The 21,009-nt window shown below is 44.8% G+C and overlaps 2 protein-coding genes across 2 annotated transcripts; one reads left to right on the top strand and one right to left on the bottom strand.

Annotated features, from left to right (window-relative positions):
- The first annotated feature begins 9,500 nt into the window (after window positions 1–9,500).
- On the top strand, window positions 9,501–13,758 carry mmm (missing minor mitochondria). Its single transcript, XM_064683793.1, has 7 exons — window positions 9,501–9,776; window positions 9,834–10,498; window positions 10,554–10,716; window positions 11,227–12,518; window positions 12,578–12,753; window positions 12,810–13,009; window positions 13,072–13,758. Exons 1-7 carry the CDS (start codon window positions 9,577–9,579, stop codon window positions 13,709–13,711), a joined length of 3,336 nt encoding a protein of 1,111 aa, XP_064539863.1. The 5' UTR covers window positions 9,501–9,576; the 3' UTR covers window positions 13,712–13,758.
- Window positions 13,759–16,680: 2,922 nt separating this feature from the next.
- Window positions 16,681–19,508, bottom strand: t-Grip84 (testis-specific gamma-tubulin ring protein 84). Its single transcript, XM_064683794.1, has one exon. The coding sequence runs from the start codon at window positions 19,327–19,329 to the stop codon at window positions 17,143–17,145; it is 2,187 nt and encodes a 728-aa protein (XP_064539864.1). The 5' UTR covers window positions 19,330–19,508; the 3' UTR covers window positions 16,681–17,142.
- Window positions 19,509–21,009: the final 1,501 nt, after the last annotated feature.

Below are 21,009 nucleotides of genomic sequence, written 5' to 3'. Positions count from 1 at the left end.
ATTATCAGGGTATATAAATAGAAGTCTCTCCCGTGTGGTTGGCGGGACATAGAATACCACCACAGCATGTCCAACGCTTGTCGTACGAGGCGACTAAGAGAGACACTTTCCTGAAATTCTGTTAAATTCTGGTATGAACAACTTTTTTATTTCTCCCGATATTTTAACCAGACTTGAGCTTTGCTATATTTCTAATATTTATGCAAAATTGTATGAATAATAGAGTTATTCTTTTAAAAGAGTTGTTTGTTAGGGTATTTAATATTCAGTATGCAGCTAATGTTTTAACCAAACTTTACCTCTAATATTTATGCAATATTTTATAGACAATCAAATAAACTTCTAAATAATTTGTCTGCTAGAGTATGTAGTATTCGGCGTGCTGTTGTTCTCACTTCTTTATTTATTTCTTCAATATATCATTTCATTTATTTTTGCTTGGCGTCAAAGACAAATGTTGCAAGTTGCCGCCGATCGATGTGTGGGCTTTTATCGGCTTGCGGCAGATCAGCGCCAGCATTTTAATTGCTCCCGAAAATTGAGTTATTTTGAGTTATTTTGATTGCAGCCCGTTGACCTTTTTTGTGTTGTAGTTTTTTTTTTTCATTTTTCTTCATTTTATTCGTACTGATTCTGGTACACACCCAGCAAAATGTCGAGTGTTTTGCGGCTTTGGTTTCGCTTGATTTTGGCTTGGCTAGCTGCCTGGGCCTGGCCAAGATCACTTCTGGCGCTGGAGTCGTGCATGCCGATGTTTATCGCCTCGCCGATTCATGCGAGTGCTGCTGTTGGCCAAATAAAATTGTAAATACTGGGGATAAAAATAAAAAAAAAAAATCTGGCTTGATTTCGATTCGATTTGTGCAACATTCTCAGCCCACGACTGGCGGGCATTAGTTTTAGTTTATTGTCATTGTCAAATGCTGGCCAATTGGCTGGGAAAATTAATCATTAAACTTGCCGCGGGTGGTGGCAAATGCTGATTTTCGCTTAACAGGAAATTGGCATTAATTTGTGTTTCTGTTTTTTTTTTCATGGGAGTTTTACGGCCAGACGCACTGCTGCCACATGCAACTGCCGCATGCAACTGCCACATGCAACTGCCGCATGCACCTGCAGCATCTGCCGCTTGAGTCGCGCAATAAAAATGTAATTACGCCCTCTAATGCCACACACAGGCGGCAACAAGTGGCAACTGCAGCCGTTGCCGGCCTATGCCCCTGACACTGTGGCAACCATCAACATTAACAACGCCCTGTGGCTTCTGCCTTGGCCTCTGCCTCTGCCACAGCCGCAGCCGCAGCCACTGCCCGAACGATGGCCATTTTGATTGATTACACATGCGCCGCGTGGGTCGCCGTTAATGTTAATGTTGCCACGTTGCCACAACAACTTTTATCTATATATGCAACACGCTGGCATGACGTCATGTCACAGCTAACAGCAATGTTTGCAATAAAAAGATAACTAACGAATCCAAATTTAACTCTTTTGTAAAGTCTTTAAGCGAATGCATGCAGCGTGCTACAAACTGAAAGTGAGTTTTAATAGCTAATGGTTCACTTTTCTTTGGCGCCATTCACAATCTTTTTCAGTTTTTAATGCACATTATTCCTATGCATAAAAAATATAATTGAAAATATGTAGTTTTTTTACTGTATTACCTAAAAAGATAGAGTATACTGCTTAAGGGAGGGTATAGAAAGAGAGATAGGAGAGGGAAAGTGAGGGAAGGAGAGGGTAAGAGAGAGTGAGAGAGGGGAGGAAAAAGTGATTGGGGGTGTCATATTGTCATACCACTTAAGCAGCATTTTTTAAATTATTTTATTAAGTAATTTTTAAGTATTTACACGAAATCGTGAGAATTGCATAGAAAGGCGATTTGTTAGTAATAGCTAGAGTGTCAGTGAGAAAGCTTACAGGTCTGGTGGGTATGAAGAAGCTGATACAAGGCTTAAGAGAACGTACGCGAAAAAAAGGCATAAATGGAATTCATGAGAATCGCAAAGAAGAGCGATGCAAGGAAGATTTCATTGGAAAAAGGAGAGCCAAAGAAGCAGAAAAACAGAACGAACTTCATAGAGAGGCAAAGCGAAAAAGATTTAAGTGTGTGAAGCGCAATTTTTGAAGAATCGTTTTGCAGGCCCATCTTCTACCTGTTTTACAGGGTTTAAAAAATACTTTCGATTTCAGTAGTTCTTTGGGATTCTAGCTTTCCAGCCACTTTGCCATTTGTCTGGCTGCCACTAAGATTACCTCAGCAGCAGATAGAGCAGAGGGACCCGCTCAAGTAGACCGGCAAGCAGACCAAAAGTCTCCAGACTTAGCCACAAAGCTAAATTTCGCTTTCTATGGCAGAAAGTTTGACAGCGTGCGGCTAAAATTTTGCACGTTTGACCAAATTTGGGCCTCACAACAGTTCGGGCGACCGCTGTGGCCAAATGCTGATGACGATGACGATGACGCCGCTGACTGCTGCTGGGCTGGCAACGTTAACGCCTGCTGCTCAACCTCCTTCTTCTCCGCCTCCTCCTTGTGATGCTGCTCCATCTGCAGCTCCTGCTCGTGGCCTGGCGTTGGCGCAAGCTCTGGTAGCTTCTTGTCGCCGTATGTCATGCGGTTTTATCTTGATGCCGCTGTCGTCGGGAGTCATGCGCCAGCGCCTGAGCCTTAGCCAGAGCCAGAGCCAGAGCCACGGCCAGAGCTGTAGCCTGAGTCAGATTTCGCTGTTTAACATAGTTAAGCTGGAGTGCGCGCGAGGGATTTTCACCGCAATACAGTAGCCGCTGCACCGTACTACGTAGGTTGAGGTTGTTGAGGTCAGTGCACCCGGTCGACTCACATCCAAACTCAAACTGAAACTCGTACTCGTCGTCGCATTCACATGTGATTAAAAGCTAAAACGCAAGACCATCATAAATATCAAATGCGCCACAATTTAGGGTCTATGTTTTTTTTTGTTTCGAATTTTCATTTTCCATTTTCACTTTTGTTTGAATGCTGAGCGACACCTGGCGACGAACTATGGAACAGCACCCAGCACATGAGTCACACAGGCTGTCACCGGGCGCCCAAGCCCCACAAAAGTGCATCATAAATTATGTTTGGCTTGGCGCTCAGTAAACCTTTTTTCCTATTTTTTTGTGCTAACCATTTTCATTTGCTAAAGTAGTCACACGGTCAATTGGCTGGGACGAAGACGTGGACGTGGCACAGACGGACGCAGCACATTTGTCGCCGGCCAAAGCGAAATCGAAATCGAAATTGAAATCCTGGTGCTGCTGGCGCAGTCTCTCAGGTCTCACTTCTCAGGTCTCAAGTCTCAAGTCCCAAGTCTCGGTCGCGGTCTCAGTCTCCAAGTTCCAGGCGAAGCATTAGGCACAGCAGCCGCACTTTGGTCACGAATGTCGGTCAAACGTGTTTTTCGCTATTTTACAACTTTAAATATGCCAACAATGGACGGCGAACCGCTGCTAAGCACCACCACAAAATCCGCCATCGCCATCGCCATCGCCACCGCCACCGCCATTGCCATCGCCATCGCCCTCGCCATCGTTTTGGATCGCCGCACTTTGGATACTTAATTTGTGCGCATATTTTTGCAGGGATTATCATTGTCACAACCAGACACACTGCCACTGCCAATTCGATGCGGCAGCCACATTTGGCCACATGTGAATTCTAATTTACAGATTTTCCTCAACAGATTACCACAAATTTTCACAGTATGCCGCCAGCGAGCCAAAGGGGAAAGTCTCTGCTTGGGGTTAATATGGAATTAGCTCGGGCTAATACCCGCCGCAAATATTCTCACTTATTGAAAATTGAAACTATTAATTAATTATTTATTTATTGTTGTAGCCGGCGAGAGCAAGCTATTCAAATAGGAAAAATATCTCGTGTTTGTAACTTTCTTAAGAACTTTGCTTGAAGTTATTATTATTGATATATTTTTATTATACCCAAAAGCCATTAAAGGCAGAAGGAAACATCTCCGACCCCATAAGGTATATATATATATATATTCTTGATCAGCATCAATGGCCCAGTCGATCTATGTCGATCGAATGCCCTTTACCCTGTCCGTCCGACTGTCTATCCGCCTGTCTCTCCGTCCGTCTGTCCGTATGTATGAACACTTCGATCTCAAAACCAATAAGAGCTAGAGACTTGAAGTTTTAAACGTAGGTCTTCTTAGTTTCTTCTTCATTGTTTTCGATAAGCAATAAAGTTTGCCTTTCCCAAGCAATCAATATCAAAATCCTGTTTTTTGAGTAAATCCCTTAGGTTTTATGAGCTAGAGTCACCAAATTTTACATGTAGCTTCTAGAATAGTGTAGACATATTTAAGGCTCAAACTGGAAAATTGTTTTCGATTTTTTTCATATTTTACTCATGTATAAATTCTCCTCAAATGATTCGAATTTGAGAAGTTGGAGGGCATTTCTTAAATATTTATACCTTATTTTTTATAAGATCCATTTTCTACCTGTAAGTGATATTTCTGTCTATTTATATTCTTCTTTGATCCTTTTATTGATGAAATTTAATAATTGTTCAACTATTTTATATTTTTGCTATTTTACTCACATCTCATTTCTCTAATAATCAGAATTGGATAAATGGGAATGCATTTTTAAAATTTGTATACTTTTTGCTTTAGTTATTTACTTTACTGACATCAATTTTCAACATTTCTTTTGACACTTTCGCGCTGCCCAACACTGCACAAATATGCATGAAAATGTGCCGAAATCTAGCCTAATCTAAATTGATCGCTTTTTATCACAATTCGCCATTTGTGGCGGTCTTCAGCCTTAATGGCACACTGTGGGTGGCCCCAATTTCAAGCTCTAATCCAATTGCGCCCCTCTACCCCGACCGCGCCGCTGGACTTATTGCGCATACGCCATGGGGCCGCACACAGCCAGAGCCCGAGCCGGCGAGTCAATGGGCTTGGAAATCAGTAAAGCATTTAGCTCACTAACAAATTTCTCACATAATTCACAAAACGTCGTAATACGGAAGCCGATTGCCGCTAAATTTCACTCGCTGATAAGTCGCAAAGTAAATTTGGCGCTCAAATTTGAATTTCATGTCCCTTTTATCGGTGCGACTATCTAAGCTCAGCCTAGAAGTGGGCATTGTTTGCGTTGTTGTTGCTGCTGTTGCAGTTGTTGTTGTTGCTGTTGCTGGATTTGGCCAATTTGGCAGCAGCTAATAACGGTGCTTGGGGGGCTTGCCTTATTGGGCGGTCGGTCCATTGGATTGATGTGCCAGGCTACAGCCATTTTTTGGCTACCGCAAAGTTATAAAATATCGAAAATTATGCGCTTCGACTACCGTTGCTGTCGGTTGTCATCAAAAGCGGCGCCGCAGATCCAAACGTGGCAGCTCTGGCTGTGGCTGCGGCCGTGGCTCTGGCTGCAACTGCAACTGCGGCCGTGTGGCACTTAACACCTTTTTGACACACAGCCAACGACGTCAAATGCAAATGAAGATAAATCGCTGCCTCTGATCTTTTTAGCACCTTTTTGCATATATTGCAGGCAACTGGCGGCATGCGGCAGGCGGCAGGCAGCAGGCGGCATGCAACGGAACGGCAGTCGCTGGTGACAGCCACAAACATGCAACATTTTGTCGCCAGTTGTACAACTAGCCGCCCAACTGCCACACTCTCGTTGCCCCACGCTGCCTGCCGATTTAGCTGCTCAGCTCAGCTGAACCCAGCCCGGATTTGGCCCCCGCTCGGCCAATTGCTTGTCTTTGCCGAGTATCTCATAATTTCTTATGATGTTTGTGACAGGCATATATCGTAATCTAACAGATTTATATACATATGTGTGTGTCTGTGTATCTGGCTGGTTTTTCAAATTTTTAACTAACTTGCTTGTTGCAAGTGGCAAACAGTTCAAATAAACTTACGGATATCTTGATGAATATTCATTAAAATCGCCCTGAAATATTTAATTATTTTGTTTCAGTTGTTTATGGTTGAAAGATATACGATTTTTTGCCAAATTCAAGGAACAAGATATTTCGGATATTTCATTAGAGCAGCATTATAATAAAGTATGATCCTTCTTTTTAATCATGATTCATTTCCGAAATAAATTAGTTCATTTTCTGTTTTTTGATGTGATTAATGTGCATACATTAATTATAAACATAACTATAACAAAGGCCTTTAATGAAGTATTCAAACTTGATTTTGAAAGATTTTAAGGACTGTTTCTTGGGAACTTGGGTAGAGCTAGGTCTCACCCAAAGTTTCTGGCGCTTATTTTTATATTTTATATATATTTAGATTTATCTTCAATCTAATTATACATCATCAAAAAAGTCATGAATTTAAGGAGTTTTGTTTTATTTTGTGTGTGATTGCAAAATATATGAAACTAGCAATAAATAAAGTATAGATTCTATATAAATCTTATAATAGTGAGCTTATATGGAACAAAGTATATAATAATACAAGTATTTTGTACAAAGGCAAATAAGTATTATATATGTGTATGTGTGTGTGTGTATGTATGTGTGTGTATGTGTGTGTTTGCATGCAGGTTTGTTTTCTAATACCAAGCGCAGACCAAGCTTATTTGTCGCTGTGCTGTAAATTTAAATAAAACCAAGTGCTCTCCTCCTCGATTCTAAAGAATTCAAGTAGGCCTTGCTGAAATTCAACAAGGCAGGAAACGTTGGCTCCAACGGCCTGTGGAGGAGCAACTTGTGGCGGTGGAGCAGGATGAGGTAGAGCGGGTAAGTAGATATGTATGTAGATGTATGTATGTCGATGTATGTATGTCGATGTATGTACGAAGATGTATGTACGTACATATATGTATGTTTGTATGTATGTTTGCATGTATGTATGTATGTCTGAATGTATGTATGTTTGTATGTATTTTTGCATGTATGTATGTATGTATGAATGTATGTATGAATGTATGTATGTATGAATGTCTGAATGTATGTATGTATGTATGTATGTATGAATGTATGTATATATATATGAATGTATGTACATGTATATGTATGCAAACATGCATACATATATATACACACATACTTACATGTATGTGGTGACATGCACACAAACATATATGTATGCATGCATATATTTATATATGCAAAAATGCATGCATACATACATGCATGTGTAAATGTGTATGTAATAAGGAAAATAAAAAAAGAATGCAAATCTTTAGCATAAAAATGTTTTCTATGGTTCGTTTCTTGGCTAAAACTGAAGCCTCGCTTCGAGATTCGGTTCGTGAACCTGGTTTTCAATCTTCTTTCTATTGATAAAATTATAATTAAAGTCTTATTTTTAAATATGCAAAAATAATTCCTTGGCAACAAACATGGCTCGGTTCGGGTAAAGACTGGGCTTTTCTTTAAGCAATTTTGACAGAATATAATATATTGTAATTCCGGGCTTTAAGTGGTTCGGTTCAAATCTCTTTGCCGCCTTGAAAACAAAATGTATGCTTGCTTGTGAGCAGCAATTGGAGCCTGTGCCTGGAGAGAGTATCACGTATTTGCTGTTGCGAAAGAGTAGAAATGTTGCGCCCCGTTTGTCTTTAGTCGGACTGTCAATAAGGTCAAGGGGGGAGTACGTACTACGTAGCTGTAGTAGCCGGCTATTGTGTGCCTTGTTTTTTTTTTGGGTCCGCCTTGGACTCACTTTGCATATGAGCAGCTCGCGAGCTGCGGCGCACAATCAAAAAAAATTATCAGCCTGGGCCACGTCGTGGACGTCGTCGTCGTTGTCGTCGTCGTCGTCATTGTTGTGCCTGGCTTTGGTTTGGTTTGCCTGTCGGCGGATGAGGAAGTTGTTGGTTTGTTTGTTTGGTTTGTTTTTCTGTTTTTCGGTTTTTTTTTGGGTTTGAACTGGGATTTGAGCTGCATTGCATGCTGCCACAACTATCGGTAGGCGACTATCATCGGCAGCTTGTCGCGTTTTTTATTTAAATTACGAAATGTTTTGTCAACAATTTGTCGAGTGATTTATTTGGTTAGCCGAGTGTCGAGAGTCGAGCGTTGCGAGTCGCGGCTGGCGAACTAATCGGAGGTGCAAGTTATCAGCTGACAGGTGCATAAATTGCGTTTCAAAAACCGAAAGTTGCGCCCAGTTGGTTGTCGCCGGTCAGAATGCGCATGAAAATGAAAGTGAGCGACGTCCATCCATTAAATGTGTGTCAGTGGCAGTTGCAGTTGCATCGGTGGCATCGGTGGAGCTGCTGCTGCTGCTGCTGCTGGTGGTGCATTGACATCCACATGCGGCCCCGTGCTCGGCGGCCTGCCTGTCCATCACAGAACTTTCGATTTCGATTGCGTAGCGCTGCCGCATCGAACGCTTTCCACATTGCCGTTTGTTGAACTGCCCCAACTGCCACAGATCATGTCCAGGTGGAGTAGAAGGAGGGGGGCGGCGTTGTGGCATGGTCACAAGAAAAACACATATTTCTGCCAGCGCTTTTTTGAAGCGCCCGTGACTGACACACAATTGCGTTGCTTTTTATTTTGATTTGTATGTTTTTGCGGCGCATAGTTCCGTATTTGGTCAAAGATAATGATGTGAAATGCAGCAACAACCACAACAACAACAACAGCAACAACAACGGCAACGAGAGCAACGACAACAATCACCCACTCAAAAATTGTTGAGAGAAAAATTGCGAGGCCCCGACTTGGCCAATGCATGTAAATGAGTGAAAATCTTTTTCAACTTAATTTCGTTTGCTGTGCGTGTGCCACATGCCCCAAAAGAAGTTGCCACAGATGCCACACACACACACACACACTTGTGTACACTCAACTGCCAATTTACCTCAAATCTTGGAAAGTCAGCGTTAAAGAAAATATTTAATTATATCAGAAAATTTTATTGTTTTCAAAAAAAAAGCTCTCTTATTTATAAAAAAAAACATTTAAAAATTGAATTTTTAGAAAATGTTTTTTAATCTTATATAAAGCCAAATGTTTTTCTTATATTTAGGTTCATTTAGCCAACAAGTTTTCTTTAAAATTTTTCTATATATCAGGGCGAATATATTCTTAAATTAATAAAGGTTTTATAAGGCAGCTCTTTCTACAAGCTGAAAAATAGTTTGATTTCGATTGAATCTAAAGATTTGACTTGCTTAACGAATTTTAATAGAAAAAAAAACTGGAGAGTGTAAAGATTCGACTTGTTTAAAGAAATTCACTTTCTAAAAGTTAGACTTTTTCCATATTTAAGAAATTTATTTGTTTTTTAGAAAAAACTTTTAACTTTTCAGAAACATTTCCTACTATCTAGTAAATTTACGAATTGTTTTTCTGTTTGCTAAAAAGTAAAGCGAATCGTTTTAGACCAATTCTAAAAGGGAATTTCTACAATTAAAGCCTATTTCGTTCTGTTGTTTTTCTGAGTGTATGCCCAGGCAATTTCTTACTCGGCGCATGCCCAGCCATTGCCATGACAGAGTTGAAATATTTGAGTTCGAGTCAAACGTAAACAACAACAAATCTGTAGCTAGAATAAACAAATATAAACGGAATCAAAATATTTAACTAAATCAAATATACAAAATGGATGATGGCATGGACGTCGGTGGGGATTTGGATATGGGCAATGAATTTGGCGGCATACAGAAGCGCCGGCCCTATATCAAGAAGTTTATCCAGCCCGGCTCCGATGAGGAAGTCGACGACATGCAGAAACTGTACAATGTGCAGGACTCGTGGCGCACGCTGCTGGCGCTGCCCACCTGCCAGAAGATTATGGTCGTGTAGGTGTTGCAAGATGCGTATTAAGAAATCTTCTAATCAGAGTCTATGCCACGCAGTGAATCCGTGCAGAAGGCGCTGAAAATTCAGGTGGGCGTCAATGTCACACAGGAGTTTCCATGGAAGCAGCTGAAATACAAGGATATGCGCGATGTGCTCTTCGAGGAGCTGGAGAACTCGGCGGACCTGCTCAAGCTCTTCAAGGGCTTCAACCCGGACAATTATGTGCTGATCGGCTACTGTCCCACGCTAACCGAGGCCGAAGAAGATCCACCCGAGGGCGATCCGTTCATCTTCTACATCAGCAGCAAGGACACCAAACTGGCCATGGGCATCGTGCAGAACATGGAGGCCTTCGAGCGCTGGCGCATGCAGCGCCGCCTGCGCAAGAAGCCGCGTCGCTGGGTCAGCATGGGCACCGAGGACGAGATGACCGTGCTCGTGGAGCGATTTCGTGACGAGCCCGTCGACGTGGAGATCCAGAGTGTCTATCCAATACAGCAGCCCCGACATATTGCCTTCGACTATCGCATGGCGCGCGATGTGCGCGACGGCGTCATCGAGTTGCTGCCCAAGGAGGATGTCAAGTACGAGAACATAACCAAGCGTCGCCTATCCATGGCCGTGCAGTCGGCGCCGGCGTGCATCAGCCGGGAGCAGCAGACCAATCCGACATTCCCCTCGAACGCCTGGTCGCAGTATCTCTACGAGATTGACGTTGCAGGTGGGTTCCTTAGTTGAATTATTATAGCTGGATACTCTACTGATAACCCGCTCAGATCTGGAGCTGGACGAATCCGATGTGGAGGAGGAGGAGGGCGTCGTACAGCGGCCCGGTTCAGCGACCAAGGAGTCAATTTTGCCGAAGCCAGCACCCGAAATGTCGGATCAAATGCAGCTGCTGCTCGAGACGCTTGACTTCAACCAAATTGACAGCTATCGGTGGGTATTCATACCCACTGAAAATGTGTGGAAAGGTTGTACTGGCTGTGCGCCCATCTATGTGACAGGCAGAAGAAGCTGTCTGAAGTATATATATTCCTGTCTGTCCGTCTGTCTGTTCAATATCGGCAACTGTTTCGATATCTCTTCCCATTTTCAAAATATCGATAAATATCGATTTTGAGATATGTTTTTTTTGAGCATTACTCGAGGATTATAAGAGCTAGATACATAAAACTTGGGCTGTAGGTTCGTAATTATACAGATTAGAATTATTTTACTTTTTGCATATGCCACCCGATTTCCATCTTTGGTTCCATAAAATCTGACTCTAAATACCGATGATATTCAAAAACACATTTCTCATTATGTGGGGAAAAGTTGAAGAGAAATACGAATGCTTATAAAGCTAGCTTGGCGCGAGTTACAGGTTAACTCCTAGTCGGACATCCTCGACTAGAGCTCTATCTTTTTTCCTATTAACCCAAACCTAATGGAAACGCCTTGCAGCAACGACTATCAGATGATAACGTCCAAGCATGTGGTGTACTATACGAATCCGTTTCTGCAGGAGTTCATCTGCTTTGCCAACATCGCGAAGAGCGACAAACGCTTCGTGGCCAGCTGCGATTGGTATCCCAAGCTGTCCGGCCTCATCGCCGTATCCTATGCGTTCAGCACACCCGTGACCGTCGATTTGGCCACACATCAGGTGAACTTTGTGCAGCGCGCGGTGCTGGAGCCGAATCCCGTGCTGCTGTGGAGCTTCGCCGACAATCTGAACTACAAACTGGAGTTTGAGGCGCCGTTTGAGGTGACGACGCTCTCGTTTTGTCCATTTAATGGCGATATTTTGCTGGGCGGCAGCCAGAATGGTCAGGTGGTGGTGTGGGATCTGCAGGGGCGCTGCGATCACCTGGAGGAGGAGGAGTACTTGACGCCGGCGCAGGCCAAGTATCGAGCGCTGATTGGCGAATTTCTCAACTGGACGCTGGACATCAACGAGGAGGTGGTGGTGGCGCCGGCAACTATGTCGCCATTGGAGCACTCACCCAACGGCGCCATCACCGGCATCTATTGGCTGGCCAAGAACTTTTATTTGAATCACTTTGGCAAGGTTTTCAACGATCCGGATAAGCGCAGTAAGCACCATTTCTTTATCACTTGCGCCTTTGACGGCACCGTCGGCTTCTGGAATCTGGAAGGCGAGGCATCCAAGAAGGAGAAGGAGGCGCAACAGCGCACCAAAAACCTGCCCAAGGAGCTGACCCAAAACGAGTCGCTTTTCAAACAGAAAACCATCAAGCCCACCTACAGCATCTTCTACAATGAGCCGCTGACTGGCATCATAGCCGACACTTCGGTCTTCTCGATACAGACACCCGCGCCCAAGGTCATGGCCAACTCGCCCAACAACTATCCCATTCAAACTGTGTCCAAGGATCCGCCCGAGCTGCGTCAGTCCCTCATACTGTCCACCTATTACGGGCACATTATACGCGTCGAATGGCAGGGCATGTACAGCGAGGCGGGCGGCAAGGAGCAGGTTAATGCCTCCGTCAACTTTGCCATGGTGCACGACGGACCCGTGGTGGCCATGAGCAAGAATCCCTTCTATCCGGAACTGTTTGCGTCCATAGGTCGCACCGTGTTCGCGCTGTGGAAGGAGGACTATCACGATTCACCCATTATTTGGCGCAAGCGTCCCTGCGACCTGACTGCCGTCGCCTGGAGCGAGACGCGTCCGGCTGTCTTGTACATAACACGCATGGATGGCATTCTGGAAGCCTGGGATATTTTGGGTAACTAACAAATAATGGAAGATTCCAGAGCGTGACCCACATGTATTCCTTGACTGCAGCTCGTGACGATGATGCAGTCCTGACTGAGGTCCTGGGCGGCGGCATCATCACAGCCGTCACCGAGCATCGCCCCTCGCTGCCCAACAAAATCCTGGGCATTGGCGACTACAACAGCAGCATACGCATGGTCAAGCTGCCGCACAGCTTCGATGTGCCGCTGGACAATGAGCTGGCCGTGAGTCTGACTGGCTGGCGAAATCCTTTGATTCCTTCTTCCCCATTCTTCCACAGAAACTAATGAAATATGTGCTGCGTCAAATCACGCGCAAAATGAACATACGAGCCTGGGAGCAAAAGTACTATGAACTGAACAAGGATATTATCGAGGCGAAGCGCGAGGCCGAGGAGGAGGCACGCAAGGAAATGGAACGCCTCGAGCGGGAGCAGCTAAATCCACGCAAACGCGCCTCCGAAATGGAGGAGGAGCTAATGTAAGTCCAAGAGATGACAGTAATTCGAGGGGGATAGTTAATTCCAGCTACTTGAATCCTAGGGGTAACTTCAAAGGGGGCTCCAACTACAATGAGCGCATGGCCAAGAAGTGGGACGAACTGAATCTCAATCGCATGATGACCATACTCATGTCGCGCAAGCAAATGGATCCCGAGAAGCTGGCACGCGAAACGGCACTGGAAAAGGAACGCCTCAGCTATGAGACGGCCAAGAAGGAGTCGCATGCCAACCTGCTGCAAACAGTCGAGGACGACGTGGCCACCATACGCTCGCGCATCCTGCCCGCCGAGGTGCAGGACATGCAGCGCAGCGAGATGATCGCGGAGCGGGTCAAGAACGAAATGGCCATGGCCGAGTCCTACGAGAGTGTCGAGAAGAGCGCCTTCAAGAAGCTCCAACGTTTCCCCGAACTCAAGTCCATCGACTACATTGAGCTGCTCGAGCGCGGACTGCAGCGCCGCCAGCTGCTGGATCAATCGCTGGGCGGGAATACCGAACGCCTGCTCTGGTACAAGGAGAAGATGCGTGACAATCAGATCTTCGAATGCGATTTCGGTGTCGATCTGCTCTACAATAGGCGCAAGCTGGGTCCAAAAACCAATACGGATTCCGAAACCGAAATCGAAATGCGCGCAACGGAAATGGAGCTGCCGGTGCCGGTGCAGCCCAAGGATGAATAGAGGAATAATTGTGTTTCCATTAATTAAAGTCGATTATGAGAAGTAAATTGGTTTCCTTTTGTTTGTACTAGGTTCATGTCTCGAATCGGTTTGTCTGGAAACTGGCTTAGCTGCGAACTAATTACGATTGGATGGGTAAACAAATTCCGAAGATGTTCCCTATACAAATCAAGAATTTTTACTTTTTTGGAACTAGCTCAAATAGGAACTTAAGGAAAAAGAATTGTCAAGATTTGGTTATCCTTTAAACCTTCTAACTCAGGTTATTTAGGAATTAGATTTCAGACTCCAGCCCAAGAAACGTTTTCGTTGTTTCGATTCCTGGTTCTAGTTAATGCCTCGTCTTAAGGTTCGTTTTGTAGCCCTGGTTTTTCATATCTGTGAGCTAAGTGTGGTTTTCAGCCGTGGTTGTTAAATTCAAAAAAAAAAAGAACATATCAAAATGTCAAAAGTACGTTTGAGGTTTGGTTAAGGTTTTGGTTAAAATATCTTTTAGTTTTCGAGAAAAAACTTAACTGCAAATTAGGCCCTTCAAAGAGCTAGCTTGGCAATTAACTAAATAATCAATTATGAGCTTGTTTAGTTAACGCCTTTTATTAGAAACTTAATCAAGTTTTTGTTTAGGGTTAGTAATTATTTAAATCTGGTTTTTGATTTGCGCACTTCCGTAACGAACCCATGTCCGAAAGTTCTTGAACAAAACGGTTTTTAAATGATAGCTCAACCAAATTGTGAATTGATATTTAAATGTTATAAATTGCCAGCCAACTATTCATTAGAAACAATTCAATGGATTGGCTTTCGCAAATAATTTGTGTCTTAATTAAACGTGCAGTGAACCTTGACGTCGCACTTCCGCAGCGGCCAAACAAGAGTTCAAGTTTATGACATTTCTAAGCGGCGCACAAATGAAGTCATCTCGTGACCGAGGCGTGTCACAGGTTTAATGAACTGAGCCGCAGTCGCAGTCGGAGTTGCCATCGCAGCCGCAGCCGCAGACAGAGCCGCAGTCGCAGCCCCAACCACAGCCCCAACCACAGCCCCGACCACAGTTTCCCACGGCACTCGGCCGGCCGGCTGCTGGCCATCAGCTGGCCTGGCCATAATGCACATATCGGTGGACACAGCTCGAGTGAGAGCCGCATTCATCCGGTAAATGGATCTGGACAGCGGCAGTCCATCATTTTCGCAAGCACATAATGATATACATTTCGGAAGCAATGCATCTGAACTTTACCATAATTTTGCGACCATTATTATTGGTGGTTCAGTTGCTCTGCCGCCGGCCGCACTTTATTGTTGCATCATCATCATCATCAACATCATCATCATCATCATCATCAACATCATCATCAACATCGTCGTCATCATCTTTCTTTCGAGCTCGACCACCTGTTGTCCTTAAAGCGCAAAGCGATAAATATAAAGTGAGTTCAGTTTACCTTTTGATGCACTTTTTATTTTGCAGTTGCCGTTTTAATACCCTGTTCGTAATGTGAAAAAGGGTATATTGACATTGTCTGTGCGTTTGTCTGCCCTTTGCATAATGGGCTTTAGGGAATGTCCTTAATGTTAAACTGAGTTCTGTTTGCATTTTGATGCACTTTTTACTTTGAATTCCACTCGGAAGTGTGGAAAATTGGGGGGAAACTGTTTCATAGGACAGTTTTTGGTATCCATCCTATAAGCTTTAGGCTCATTTTCAAATATCTTCGTGAAAATTAATTTAAGACGTCCTTCACATTTAACGTAAAATCCACCCTCCGTCGTGGAAAATAGGTGTCTAAGGTAGTAAGAGCGGAATTTCAATGCTCGTGCGAACTAGCCGGGTAATAACCGCATAAACATATATTTAAGTAAAAATATGCTTAACTACAGGGTAGCTGCCAGTCCAATCCTCTCGCCAGCTGCATTCTTACTTGCCTTTTTTCATATTTTATTCATAAAAGATTTCTGCAGAGCATTGCGTGAGGCTCTGCCCGCGAATTCGACCTGGCTGTGAGTGCATTTTCCAGATTTACATAACAATTGGCCTTTGAATTGAAATTGTTGGTTGGGCGTGGGGGGGAAGGGGCGCAGTCGGAGCTGACCAGGCGCCCAGGCGAACAGCAAGTGCTTAAAATCGCTTTTGCCGCCATTTAAAATAATTTACGATCTTATGCAAATCGATGCTTGATGCATTCGTTGCCGTGACTTGGCATGAATAGTCGCACTCTGGACAGAAATTAAGCACACAAATCGATTATTCACGCCCATTGTACGCAGCTCCAAGCTGTGGCCTGAATTTATGTGCTCACTAAGTGGCCTGCGCTGTGCTCGGACCAAGATAGTGGTTCAAACCCGGAATTACATATTTTATTTGTAACATATACCAAAACTTGGAGCCTATGAAAAGTTAAGTGTCCAAGTTTAAGCCTGAACCGTATAATATTTTTTAATAGTTTATTTAAAGTTGTTTCGTGAACGTTACAAATTGTGCTTTGAACCGAATCGTTTGTCTAAAAAACAGCCGAGCCTTTCTGTCGATATCTCCTAACATATCGATAAATATCGATTTTGGAACCTGATTTTTTAGGCACAGCTCAAGGATTATAGGAGTTAGATCCATCAAATTTGTTATTTAGTTCCTTGAGTAGTATAAAGAGAATATAAAAAATATTTGAATTCTTGTATACTTACCCCCACTGCCGTTTGAAGCACTCAAAAGTATCGATAAAAATCGATTTTAAATCGTGGTTTTTTAAGCAAAAGTCGAGGATTATAAGAACTAGATAGACCAAACTTTGTGTACATTCGCGGACTGATGAGTTCTAATTATCGATATATGGTATATCGATTTTGAAACAGATTATTGAAATATAACTTCAGAAACCTAAGAGCTAGATCCATCAAAATTGCATAGAGTATATACAGATCAGAAATGTTACACTTTTTGGATACTTCCCTTCTCACCGCCGAACGACGAACTCTTGATTGTTTTGGCTTGCAGCCATGACCTAATCGCAAATTTTTATTTGGTAAACATTACAATTTTATTTTTATTATTTTTTCAATTGATCAACTTTTGTTAATTTAACTACAACTGAACTATTTTTCTTCGTTTTACTTTTTTGAACTAAAAAGAACTCGAGTAATTCATAAATTTTAGTCGATTGCGCCAAAGTTATTTCTAGTTCTAGGGAAAAGTTCTAAATAAATTTTAGAGAAGTTAATGCGTACTGCTGCGACTTGTTGCAACTTTTTGTAAATGGTTGCAACCTGTTGCAACTTGTTGCAACTTGCTGCAAGCTAGTCGGAACACCTCATTTGGCGCTGCCAGCCGCATTATGCTTGGGCAAACACTGGGAATTTTGGGGCCACGGTTAATTTGGCATGGCTGAAACACACACACACACAGAGAAAGAGAGGGAGAAAATAAAATGAAAGTAAAGCTAAAACGAATTCTCGCTGGAGGCGGAACTGTCGCCCAGATCCTTGCTAACATGCTCGAGGCGCTGCAGCAATTGCTTGCAGGATTCGCGCTCCAGATTCCCGCTGGCGCTGTTCGGTCGCGCCAGCTCGATGAGCAGATCCAGGATGCCGATGAGCAGGCTGTTGAACTCCTGCTCGTACTCGGCCACGCCAGCCTCGAAGTCCGGCCCACCCGTCTGGCGCTCCATGAAGCTACCAAAGTTGAGGCACAGCTGGCCCAGCGTGTGGAGGGCGCGCACAAAGGTCGCCGGCTCGGAGAGCAGGCACATCAGCTGGCACTGGTCGAGCGTGTCCTGGAACTGGTTGAGCAGCTCATCGACAAATTGTGCCTTCTGCGCATTCTCCAGCAGCGCCTGCCAGCGTGGCTGCACAATGTCCCTGGTCATGTGCTGCTCCAGCTGTCGGATGCACTCGGTCATGCGCTCCAGCAGCGCATCGGCCCGCGAGCTGTGCCTGGGGGCGGCGCCCATTTGTCGCAGCACATAGTGCAGATAGAAGAGCACACGATGCAGCAGCTGCAGCTGCTCCACGGCATCCTCGTGGATGACCAGGCTGACGGGCCACTTGGGCTCGTAGCGCAGCGTAAACGCCTCGTAGCCATTCAGCGTTAGCTGTGCCGGCAACCGGCTGGAGTCCGCTTCACTGGATGCCTCCGTTTCCGGCTCCGCCTCACTGGACTGCTCCTGGTCGGCATTCTCTACCGTCTCCGGCTTGGTCAGACGCTTGTGGCGCCTGGCCAGCTGCGTGGCCACATCGCAGTCCATCAGCTGGCTGCGCAGCAGATGCTTGTGCGGATCGGTGCTGTGCTGCAGCAGCTGCAGCATTATCTGCTGCAGCTTCTCCGGCTTCAGGCTGTCCACGTTGCACTGCAGCTGCTCCGCACAGTTGGCCAGCACGGCCTCCACCAGCTCCAGACGCTGCAGCAGAAAGTATTCCTGCAGATTGTTCAGATGCTGCAGCAGCTGCTGCTCCTCGACCAGCAGCTCGAGCAGCTTGCGCGCCGGCAGCTCATAGCTGCTGCGTATCAGCGTCACATGTGCTGCCTCCCCCTCCCCCGCCAACGCCTCCCCCTCCCCCTCCACCTCCACCTGAGGCACATAGGTGAGCGATGCCTGCATCAGTTTCATTTGCACATTGCACTGGCGCAGCACGTTCAGATACTTGCCCGCGAGGAAAATGTGCTCGGCATGCGCCGCCAGGAAGCTGGGCAGACGTTCCATGTGCAGACGATAGCGTTGCGCCCAGTAGGCGTGGCAGCACTGCTTGGGCGAGAGCAGGGTGCTGCTCATGTCGCTGGCGCTGGTGTCCTCGACAAAGAACTCGCGGCGCACATCGTACAGCACGCCCTTCTGCGTCCACAGCTGCACCATCTTCATGTAATAGTGGGAGACGTCGGTGAGGATCAGCTTGAGGCGCTCGCACTTGAAGTGCGCCTGGTGCTCGTCCATCAGCGACAGCAGCTGGGCGCTGTTCAGCTCCGTGCGACGCACCCGGCTGGTCAGGCTGGCCAGCGCCTGCATCGTTTTCAGCCAGGGACGCAGCTGTTGCACCAGCTGCTGCAGATCCAGCTTGCGCTCCTGGAGCTGCGTCTCGAGCCCGGCCTGCACCTCGAAATATTCCTGCATGCTCTTGTGCAGGCCACTGCCCAGGGTGCGGCCGCAGCCGGTCGTCATGATCGTGTCCTCGATGAAGCTCTGCACGTTGATGTAGTATCCGATCAGGGGCAGCAGCTCGTTGGCCAGGGAGCGGAAGGCGCCGCTGAAGCTCTCCTCGATCTTGAAGTGCACCCTGTCGACCTGATCGGTGCGCAGCTGCGAGATCTCCTCGAAGGGTATCTCCGGACGGATGTGCGAGGAGGGCACACCCGAGAACGCATAGATCAGATCCCGTATGAGCAGATGCTCCTGCCGTCGCATTGGCAGCTTGCTGATGTCCTCCGTGGGCATATAGAAGCCGCCAACGCTCTCGAATATCCAGGAACCCAGCTTGCGCTTGAAACGTGCCGGCCCAGCTGTGCCCCCTTCCTCCGTGGCATCCTTCACATCTGCCGACCGCTCCAAGGCGTCCTCCTTGGGCGCGTTATCCTCGGCTTTGCCCAAACGGAAACGCACTCGCGGCGCCACGTCCTCTGGTGCTTCGGAATCCATACAAAAATATATATGTATGTATATATCTTTATTATTGTGATTGAAATGGAAAAGTGTATTAATTGCTGCTGTATTCGTTGAACATCCAGCAAATGTTAAGGGATTCTGTCCAGAATTCCTTCCTTTGCTTTGCTTTCAATTGAAGAGTTTTTTCTCTGAGCACAAACTTCTCCAAGTTGTGTAGATTTTTGTAAATTTGGGATATATCTTCATAATGTTTATAGCCTTGAAAATAAGGAAGTTTTAATTTTGTGGAGAACTGAAGAAGGTATTCAAGAAATGGAATATTCTTAATCTGTGTGTCCTCTATAAAAACCTACCTACCAAATTTCATGCATCTAGCTCTCAGAGTCTCCGAGATATTTACGAACGGAAGGTCGAACAGGCTTGGCTAGGCCGACTCGGATCTTCTACTGAGTAAGAATATATATATACTTTATAAGATCGAGACGGCTTTCTTCTGACTGTTGCAAACATTTGCAAAAATCCATTATACTTTCTTATCTAATATACAGGGTAGAGAAACTGAAGAATGAAAGACTGTTCAATACTCTAATTGATTATGGGCTAAGTGACTCTGAAACTGTAGCTCTAAGACATTGACTCTCCAACTGTATAATCTTGGGCTTCTTCTGAAGAGATGATTATCAGTTATTAAAATGTTAGATTCTGAATCTCTAGATCTTTAACAATTGGAGCTATATCATTTCGAATTTCATCCGACCTCTAGTAGGCGTCTAGTATGTATATCCCTAGTTTCAAATATCAACATGTCACTTTGCGAATCTTAAGCTCTAACTTTTGAAGCTATCGGTTATCGCGATTTACCCCACTAATAGTAGGCGTATATATATCCCAAGTTCTTAATATCATCATGTCATTTAGTGAATCTCTAGCTTTAACTATGGAGTTATAGATTTTTGTGATTTACCCGACCTCTTATAGGCGTCTATATATATCCCAAGCTTTAAATCCATCTTCTCTTCAATAGCAGTAAAAAGAACTGTTCATTCGGGCAGATTTGCAGACGAAGACTGCCCAAAAACCAATATACCTTGCTGTCCCATGTGAACAGGGTATTGAATTCTATACACACAAAACAAATGTGCATGTGTATTTAGCATAACGGTTCTTTATCTGCAATAAGGGTATTTTATTAAGCTAGCCAGAGTTTTGCTGTAACTCTAGAGTATCGTCTGAATTTATGATAGATACTCATGCTAAAGGTTAAAACCTGACGCCATGCCGTCCATTTAACACCTGCGAGCCGTGCCAGGCTATGGCTAACTTATGAATGAACCGGCATCACAATTCATTCAACAAAAACCTGGCAACAGTATTCATTTAGTGGCAGTGGCAAGTGGCACGTACCCACGAGCAGAGCCCAGGCCGTACCCAGCGGCGACATCAGCCGCACAGGTGGTTTTTCGCATTGGATACCTGAGGCAGTCACATGAATCAGCTGTGCACCTTCGTGATCAGTTTGGCAACTGAGTCGAGTCGAGCCGGGAAACGTGTTGAGAATTTTCCACAATTCGAAAATTCACAGCGCTGGGAAAGTCAAAACTCTCAATGCACTTTCTTTATAAATAAATAAATATGGTTGTAGAGTACGCTGCACAGATAACTATAAGAACACTTTATTTATGGGCTTTGTCGCGTGAGTGCCACTTGTCGTAT

This window comes from Drosophila montana, unplaced genomic scaffold (assembly GCF_035044405.1).
Source record: "Drosophila montana isolate Dmon_TW-CO22-7 unplaced genomic scaffold, ASM3504440v1 contig_2667_1, whole genome shotgun sequence".
Taxonomy (NCBI): domain Eukaryota; kingdom Metazoa; phylum Arthropoda; class Insecta; order Diptera; family Drosophilidae; genus Drosophila; species Drosophila montana.
This window is presented reverse-complemented; position numbering and strand designations above follow the sequence as displayed.

Coding starts and splice junctions, on each gene's coding strand:
- mmm (XM_064683793.1), top strand. CDS start 9,577: ATGGATGATGGCATGGACGTCGGTGGGGATTTGGATATGGGCAATGAA. Junction 9,777..9,833: donor TGCCAGAAGATTATGGTCGT/GTAGGTGTTGCA, acceptor TATGCCACGCAG/TGAATCCGTGCAGAAGGCGC. Junction 10,499..10,553: donor CTACGAGATTGACGTTGCAG/GTGGGTTCCTTA, acceptor TAACCCGCTCAG/ATCTGGAGCTGGACGAATCC.
- t-Grip84 (XM_064683794.1), bottom strand. CDS start 19,329: ATGGATTCCGAAGCACCAGAGGACGTGGCGCCGCGAGTGCGTTTCCGT.